The sequence below is a fragment of the Octodon degus genome, unplaced genomic scaffold (genome assembly GCF_000260255.1).
Source record: "Octodon degus isolate 3935 unplaced genomic scaffold, OctDeg1.0 scaffold00009, whole genome shotgun sequence".
Lineage (NCBI taxonomy): Eukaryota > Metazoa > Chordata > Mammalia > Rodentia > Octodontidae > Octodon > Octodon degus.
The window spans coordinates 12,155,470-12,164,542 of NW_004524585.1; the positions used below are offsets into that span (position 1 = coordinate 12,155,470).

The 9,073-nt window shown below is 45.2% G+C and overlaps 1 protein-coding gene across 1 annotated transcript in view; it reads left to right on the top strand.

Annotated features, from left to right (window-relative positions):
* Nucleotides 1-5,750, top strand: part of LOC101564109 (alpha-1,3-mannosyl-glycoprotein 4-beta-N-acetylglucosaminyltransferase-like protein MGAT4E) — a 6,633-nt gene extending 883 nt beyond the window's left edge. Inside the window, exons 2-4 of the mRNA XM_012512833.2 lie at nucleotides 1,748-1,894; nucleotides 2,528-2,624; nucleotides 4,606-5,750. Coding sequence (XP_012368287.2) covers nucleotides 1,769-1,894; nucleotides 2,528-2,624; nucleotides 4,606-5,744 — 1,362 coding nt within the window. The 5' untranslated portion in view covers nucleotides 1,748-1,768 and the 3' untranslated portion in view covers nucleotides 5,745-5,750. The remainder of the gene's footprint in view (nucleotides 1-1,747; nucleotides 1,895-2,527; nucleotides 2,625-4,605) is intronic.
* Nucleotides 5,751-9,073: the final 3,323 nt, after the last annotated feature.

Genomic DNA, 9,073 nt, shown 5'->3' on the forward strand with positions numbered 1-9,073 from the left:
GGATCTCAGGATAAATCCTGAGGGGATTTCACTAACCTTATCAGACTCAAAAGCTACAACTCTTGTTGCATAGGTCTTGCTTTACCTTGGTCTTAACCATCCAGCAGAAAAGTATAAAAACGAAGTATAAGAAGTAAAGCCATGGTGTTATGTTGAGCTGTAGGGAACTCAGGTCAACAATTTCTGACATTGCCAGTCAAGTGGAAGACCCAGTACTATTATGGACTACTGGACTCTTTTAGAATATTTTGCTGAGTTAACACACCTATAATACTCAAATGATGAAACTAAACAAAAAAGGGGATACAGATGAATGTCCGTTTTGTATCAGTGTGTTCAAAATGGTTAGGATAGATATATAGTTACATTCTCTTAATGAATAGAGGGATTTGTTCTAATAGTGTTTGTAAATAAGATATCATGTCCGCATCTTGTACAGCAAATAACCACCAGGAAGAGAGTATACAATGTGTTAATTATTGAAACTGTCCTGCCAATTGATTTGAAACTGTCTCATTGCTATTTGTTTCTCAATAAAATTATGGAAAAACAAAATAAAGCTTCACTACATTTATGTACTATGCATTGAACCCTGGGCCTTTGCACTGACCTACCTCTTCAGCCCAGTTGATTGATTGATTTACTGATTATTTTGGACACAAGGTCTGGTTAAGTTGTTAAGTTGCCCAGGCTGGCCTCAAGCTTGCTGTACTCCAGCCTCCATCTTCCAGAATGTTGGGATTACAGGCATGTACCCCCAAATCCAGCTGTAAGTATTTTTTATAACCCTTGTCAAAATACTACGTAGGTGCAGGAAACAAAACATGTTGACTTTTATCCAAAACTAATCTAGGGCCCTGCAAGATAGCTCAGCGGTCTAAAGCGCCTGCTTAGGCAAAGTGCTCAGGGACTGCGGTTAGATCTTCATCCCCAGCACCACATGCCTTGCCAGCCCCTCCCCCAGGGTGGACTAAGCTGGCCAAAAAAAAAAAAAAAAAAAAAAAACCTAACCTAGACACTTCCCTAACTAGAATGACTGGAGACTATTATAGCTTCATTAGCGCAGAACTCAAACCACACTTGCTTTCCTTCTGTGTGCTGAGTGTGCAGGACAAGAATTGAGAGTGGGACAAACTCTTCAAGCCTTTCCTCTGATATTCTAGGCACAATCCAGAGGAAGAGGGCCCTGTGCAAGCACTTCGGAGGCTGAGCCAGCCTGGCTTCCATAGCCCCACACCCAGGAAAGGACAGCTTTACCCTAAGCTAACAGAGTCCTGTTTTAACCAAGGCCTGTGGATAAGATTAAAGGTGGAAGTGCTGAGGCTGCCTTGTATCTAAAACAGCAAGGATGGCACCCATTTAGCACAGATCTCAGTAACCTCCAATTTCAGCTAATTTAATGAGTAGTTTGACTTACTTAATGGGGTGGGGCCCCTGGCCATCTGTCTCTCAGAGGAGCTGGCCCCGTCACAGAAGCCCCAGCCAATCTGCTCATTCCGAGCCAGGAAACTCTGCCAAAGCTGAACCTCCAAAGAAACCTACCAACAAAGGCAGTGAATGTCACCACGGGCCTGGCCGCCTTTCTGTGTAGGCAGGGAACGAGCCTCCTCAGATGCAGGGTGCGCTGGGGCGTAGGAGGGCGCTGGTCCCGAGGAAGGAGGTGAAATGCATGTGCGGGGCTTTCAGGGTTCTGGATGTGGATGGGACGGTGGAGTCCTCCTCTGTGTGTGTTGACTTCCTGCTGCAGGAACCATCGGCGGCAGACACCATGCGGTGGTCCAGCAGGAGCTGCTTCGCAACCTCGGTGGGCATCATGCTCTTGTGGCTCTTCGTCACTTTGCAGATCCCCAAGGAGACTGAACATGGCCAACGCCTGATGACTATGAAAGGCCAAGTAGCGACCTTGCTCACAGCTGGGACTCGGGGGTGCAGGGTGGGAACGGCGAGGACAGAGGATTCCCCGGAGCACCCGGGCTGCGCTTCTTCCTGTGCATCTCCACCTGAGAGGGTGGCATGGGCCCCGGAGGAAGCGCACTCTCTTTTCTTTCTTTCTTTTTCTTTTTCTTTCTTTCTTTCTTTTTTTTTTTTTTTTTTTTTTTTTTTTTTTTTTTTTTTTTTTTTTTTTTTTTTTTTTTTGGGAGAAAGGGAGAGAGGGAAAGGGAGAGGGAAAGAGAAGGAGAGGGAGAAAGAGGAGAAGGGGGGAGAGGTGAGAGAAGGGAGAGAAGAGAGGGGGGGAAAGGGGAAAGGGGAGAGAGAAGGGGAAGGGGAGAGAGAGGGGGAGGGGGACAGAGGGGGAGAGAAAGGGGGAGGGGGAGAGAGTGCGCTCACTTTTCATGTGTTATGGCGCAGCAGTGAACTGGTGCTGCTTGGGCCCTGGATCCTTGGCATCTTGAGGAGGGGCTGGACTCGCTCCAGGAAAAGTGATCCGTTCCCCCTTTTCCTTTTGAAGCTTATTGAAGCCACTGGAGGATAAATGATGTTGTCTTTACAGAAGAATTTCTCTGCTTTGCCTTTGTTGATGCCCCAGGAAGCCAATTATGACAGTAAGAAGACCTCGAAGCCCCTGGAAGACTGGCACACCATCACCCTCAAATATACACAAAAGATCCAGAAGAGAAGGAAGAGTGAGTGCCAAGGAATGGGTGGGATATGGTCTTCCAGGAGAAATAAGTGTAGCTAGATATAGTTGTACACATGTGAGGTCCCAGCTACTTGGAAGGCAGATCCAGGAGGATCGCAAGTTCAAGACCAGCCTGGGCAATTCAGTGAGGCCCTGTCTTGAAATAAAATTAAAAAGTGCTGGGGATAGAGCTCAGTTCTAGAGCACCACTGGATTGAATTTCCAGTACTGGAAGAGAGGGAGAAAGATAAGAGATAGAAAGATGGATGTGTAGCAATGGGGAATAAGGAAGATGGAGGAGAAAAGGCAGAAATTAGTTGAGCTGGGTGGTAGATACCTGTAATCTTGGAGGATTATGAACTCTAGGTCAGCCTGGACTACACAGTGAGATTCTGTCTCAAACTAGCCAACAAACAAAAGCATTTAAAATAAAAAATAAAAATCAAATGAAAAGGCCGGCCAGATAACTCAGCAGACTAATGCACCTGCTTAGGCAGAGTGCAGCAGCCAGGCCAGCCCTGCCCCCAGGTTAAGCTGAGAAAGTGGTTGAGACTGGGCATGGTGGCTTGCACCTGTAATCCCAGAGCTTGGGAGGCTGAAAATAGGAGAATCACTACAACTCTGATGTACATAGTGAAACCCTATAGACCCTGTAGACCCTGTACCAAATACATATAAAGAAAGAAAAGATAGAACTGCACTTAGGACTATTTCAATTTAGCAGATGATCCCCCCCACGAGATATTTACATATTAGGGTATGAGGAAGGAGCAAAAAGATGAAATGAGCTGTTATAACAAGGTGGAGTCAATATGCTAATCACATATTCTAAAACATTATGGAACATTACACGTGTTTCCTTTCATCTGCAAGACTGCACATATTCATACTGGGTGAGCAACAAAGAACAGGATTCTTCTTTATATAACTTCATATTTGAATCTGCAATTGTGACCAACCCTAGAAGTGGAAGGCTGTGCAGCTGTATAGCATTAACATGTAAGCAGTTGAGGATAAAGTTGCCAACATTCATGTTTCGATAGAGCAATACAAAAAGTAAATAAAATGCATAACATGAAAAAAGATGGAATCACTGGAGGGAAAGAGTTGTTATAAGAAGGTGAAATTGCTGGACTAGAGCACATTTGAAAGGCAGCTGTGTGCAGTGCTCCACCAGCAGTGCCACACTGGATTGGATGACATTTGGAAGAGACACACAGTACAGTTCTCTTGCTTTTATAAATTTAGACCTAAACTTGGGGATGAAGGGACTGGTTCAAGATCACACAGCCAGTAGCAGAACTGGGACCGGAATGCAGGGTTACATGGGCATATTGGCCCACACTCATAATCTCAGTACTCTGGGAGACTGAGGCAGGTGGATCACAAATTCTAGCCCTGGTGGGACAACCTAGAATCTTAGACTATGTCTTAAAATGAAAATTAAGAAAAAAAAAGGTGGGGGGGAGGCTGCTGAAAATGTAGCTCAGTGTGAAAAGTCTGTTTCCCTGACTGCTAAGGAAAATATTTTTTCTAACTTACTACTTCAAAGAAGGCCTTTGGGAGAACGAACTGGCTAAAAATAAAAGAGTTATAATAACTAGAATAATAGCTTATGTATTGAGCACTTAAATGATGAGTTTTAGATTCAAAGACTCAAAGCGACTCACAGGGACTGAGAGACCTAGCTTATTTCTTCTCAAATGCTGGTGTGTGTATGAGTCACATGGTGATACCCTCAAAGCCCAGATTCTGGGGCTGGGGTCAAGGTTCTGCAAGTCTAATGAGCTGGCAGATGAGGCTAGACTAAGGAACACGCTTAGAGCAGCAAGGGTGTAGACATCTCCTCTGCCGCTGGAAACATCAGAAGGAAATAGGAGATGGAAGAAAGACAGAAGACCCCTGTAGCATCCCTGCACTAATCCTTTCGACAGCCCTGTCCTCCAGCCTACACTGACAATTGTCCCTACTTTCCCTTTCCTTAGCATGGCTGACGGTGGGGATCTCCGCGGTGTCAGGACAGGATCCAAACAGCCTCTTGTACACCCTGGCCTCCCTATACAACGCCTCCTCCGCGGCCGAGCAGAAACGTCTCACCGTGCTGGTGCACCTGGCATATTCTGACCTCGCCTGGCTCCAAGACACTACTGCCCAGATTGCCAGCCTCTTCAGCGCCCAGATCCTGGCAGGGCAGCTGCTGCTGATCCACGCTCCACCTGACGTCTACCTCGCTGAGGATGGCAAGGGCAGCGCTGAGGCCCACAAGGACCGCTACTCTAAGGAGAACGTAGATCACGCCTTCCTGATGAGCTTCGCTGCGAAGTTCTCTGATTACTTCCTGTTAATAGGGGACGACGTCTTCTGTGCCCCCAACTTTGTCACCCGCATTTATTCCAAGGTGGCCGCCCTGCAGCCCAGCCCTTGGGCTCTGCTGGAGTTCTCCAACGCAGGCATCATTGGCAAACTCTTCCACAGCAGGGACCTCCCCCTCCTGGCCCACTTCCTCCTCCTCTTTGGCAGGGAGAAGCCCCTGAACAAGTTGATCCTTCACTTCCGCACCCTCCTGGTCCAGGAAAACCCGATCCTCTTCAGTCCGTTCCTCTTCTACCACAGGTTGTCACACCCCCACTTGGATGACAAGGAGGATGCAGTAATTGAGAAAATCCCTTACGGTCCTAGTAACCCCCCTGCATCTGTCTTCACCAATATGTTCGTTTCTGATGCTCACTTCCCCTGGGAGGCCTACACTCTGGACGAGTCATTCTTTTGGACAAACAACACGCGCAAAGGGAACCACTTGACAGTGATTTTGAACCACCCAGTGAGGCTGAGCAGAGTGCAGGTGATGACAGGCTCCCTGGTGGAGGGCAGGTACGCCCTAGGGAAGGGCCAGGTAGAGCTAGGTTATGACGCCCAGGGCATGCCTCAGGACTGTGCCAGCTTCGAACTGCTGGGCTGGCTTGTGGAAGGGCAGATGGACCAGGAGCTACTGCAGGAAAGCATGGCATACCCCGTGAGCTGCGTGAGGCTGGTGGTGAAAGCCAGCCAAGCTGGGGGTCTCATGGTCAGGCATATCTACCTCTGGGAGAAAAATGCCACGAAGGAGAAAATGGATCAGGGTTGATGGTGAAATCACTAAGAATACAAAAAATAAAATCAGGAAGCTATTTCATTCCGGTCTGGTTGAGTGACATAGGGGATGATAGAAGGGAATGAGAGGCAGAGAGGAGACTTATTCTTTTTGTGCCCTCAGGTATTAGGAACCTCATACTGCTCTTTTTCCATCTAAATAAGCAACTCCACCATGCTACCTTTCTTTGGGGAAAGGCCTTGGCTGCCCTCAGGAATCTTTAGATTTCTAGGATACTTCAATCAGCCAGATAGACCCATATACAGAGTGCAGTGTACTTTGTTCGTACATTCACACACAGAGATTGGGCTGACATTTGATGGGCAAGAGAAGGATGAGTGAAGAAATCAAGGGGGACGTTAGAAATGACAGTGTAAGAAGCCAGGAAAAGGATTCTCATTAACAAGTGAACTCTCTGAAGTTCAGGAAAGAAGCTGAAGAGCTCATAGCAATAAAGCTCAATCTTTAAACAGTATCCTTTTAAACTGCTTCATACTGCTGTTTTAGTTTTCTCCTTTATTCAGCAATAAACTCTGGCAACAGTGTATAACTAAAGCTTCCCTTCTGATCACTGATTCAATCTGTAAGACACTCTCTTCTTGCTTCTTCCTTCACAATGCTACTGAAACTTCCCAAAATAGTCAAAATCCAGTGGCATTTTTCAAATTTCATTCTTCTTAGTTCTATGTAGTAATACAAAATACTAATTATGGTTTCCTTTCAAAACTGTCTTCCGGGGGCCAGGGAGATAGCTCGGTGGAATAAGTGCTTCTCTGACAAGCACAAGGGCCTGAGTTCAATCCCCGATTCTGAAAAAAAAAAAAAAAAAAAAAAAAAAATGTCTTCTTCCTTGACTTCCTGATTTCATCCATTAATATGGTATTTACTGAGTATCTAATATGTGCCAGGTACAAACAGCCTTGTCTTTGAAGAGATTGTGTTTTTGTGCTTAGCAATGGGGAATATATTCAGATGTTAAGCATCTTCCTGGTATTGAGTACAGCGTCTTGTGCAGCACACAACTGTTGTCCCTAAAACAATCTTGGGGACTTAGGAAAGGCTTTTTGAAAGATGTGATATACAAGACTAATGCCAGTTCATTTTAGAGAAGACAGCCAGGAGATATGGCAAGAGGGGAATGGAGATTTTCCAGTAGAAAAGAACAGTGTGTAGAGATGCAGGGCGGGGTGAGAAGGAGCAGTTGTTTATGGGTCTGGATGAACTGAGGATGAGACAGAAGACAAAGCTGCATGGCTAAGAAAGAAACCTAAGAAGGGTCAGAGAAGCTGGGCTCATGCCTGTAACCCCAGCACCCTGGAAGGCTGGGGCAAGAGGATCACAAGTTCAAACCCAGCCTGTACAACTCACAAGAGCTATACCAATTTTTTTTTTAATTTCTTTTTTTAAAGAGCTGAGGGATAGAGCTCAGTGCAAAGGTCCTGTGTTCAATGCCCAGTACTAGAGAGAGTGGGGGAGCCAGGGTGGTGGCACACTCTGCAATTCCAGCACTCAGGAGGCTGAGGCAGTAGGATAGCCACAAGTTCAAGGCCAGTCTGGCCTACACAGTGAGATTGCATCTCAAAAAAAGATATATTTACACTGGATATCCACCTGTAAAAGACAAACTTGGATCCCATATTCACATCATATGAAATTAACACAAATGGAGCACAGAACTAAATATAAAGGGCTAAAACTAAGAAACTCCCAGAAAACATAGGTGTAAGTTGTGATCGTGGATTAGACAATCGATTCTTAGATATAACATCAAAACACAAGTAACTATCAGGCATGGTGGTGCATGCCTGAAATCCTAGCACTTAGGAGTTTTGAGACCAGCCTGGGGGCTACAAAAGCGAGCACAAGGCCAGCCCAAACTGCACAGTGAAACCCTGTCTCAAATAAATAAATGAATATAAAAAAAAACTCAAAGAAATAATATAATTGAATATCAAATAAAAACAAAATTGTGATGGATGGGTCAATGATCCTGAGAGTCTGCAGAGGATTTTTGAATCTAGTGGTTGATTGGGGGGATTCTCACTCTGACTAACTGTGTGTGTTGACACCTGTGAAGTAGGCAACTGCACTAAAGATGGCAATTTGTAGTAGTGGGTTCATGCTTGGAGTGCCTGTCATTCTGGTCTTCAGAATACGGGCTGCTTCTCATGACATGCCAGTTGCTGCCATGCTGTCTCTCGGGTGGATGATTGTTTGAAAAGAGGGGGGTGGTGAATGAGGGCAGGAGACAGGAGGGGAAATGTTGCAGGACTGTCCTGCTACAGGGTTGCATATGGTTGGATTTCTGGACTTATGTCTAAACATAAGAATTATGTAATTATTTATTCCTATTTTTGAATACATTTTAATTTTTTTATTTTTTTCATCATATTCTGTAGGGACTTGGGGTTTGGCATATCAATACTTGATGAAAGGTGCCTGTTCCATGTTGTGCCTGGGATGTTTGATATTCAGACAGATAGTGAGGTTGAGCTTAACAGCCTAGGTTGTATGGTAGTGACAATGGGCTTCTCTTCTGGAGGGTTGGCAACCTAGGTTTACAGACCAAGAATTAGAGAAAAAAGAGGGCCACAAGGAAAGTCAGCATTTTGGCCCTGACCTTCCAAGGTCAATTAAGACTCAGGACATATGAGAACTTGTACTGTAAAGTCATGTAGCTCAGTTGTGTCCCAAATTTTCTGATTGAGGAGATTGTGAGGAGGAGGGTGATCGATGATGAAGAGTGTGCCTAACGAGAGTCACATGGAGAGAAAACATTCTCTCAGGCTTTCACAGAGAGCAAGTTGGCTGGGCGGTGGCCGTGACTCATCCACATGACTGACACTGACAGAGGATCTACAATCTGAGGTACAGGGTGGTCTCACAATAAATCCTGAGGGGATGTGACTAACCTTGTCAGATCCAAGAGCTACAATTCTACTTGCATAGGTCTTGCTCTTAACCATCCAGCAGAAAAGTATAAAAATGAAATATAAGAAGTAAGGCCATGTTGTTATGTTGAGCCTTGGAGGACTTAAATTGTCAATTTCTGACATTGCCAGTCAAGCGGAAGACGCAATACTATTATGGACTGCTGGACTCTATTAGAATGTTTTGCTGAGTTCACATACCTATAATATTCAAATAACAGAAGTAAACAAAAAAGGGGATATAGATGAATGTCCATTTTGTATCAGTGTATTCAGAGTGGTTGGGATGGATGTATTGTTACATTCTCTTAATGAGTGGAGGGATTTGTTCTAGTGGTGTTTGTGGACAGGATGTCGTGTCTGCGTCTTGTACAGCAAATGGCCACTGGGAGG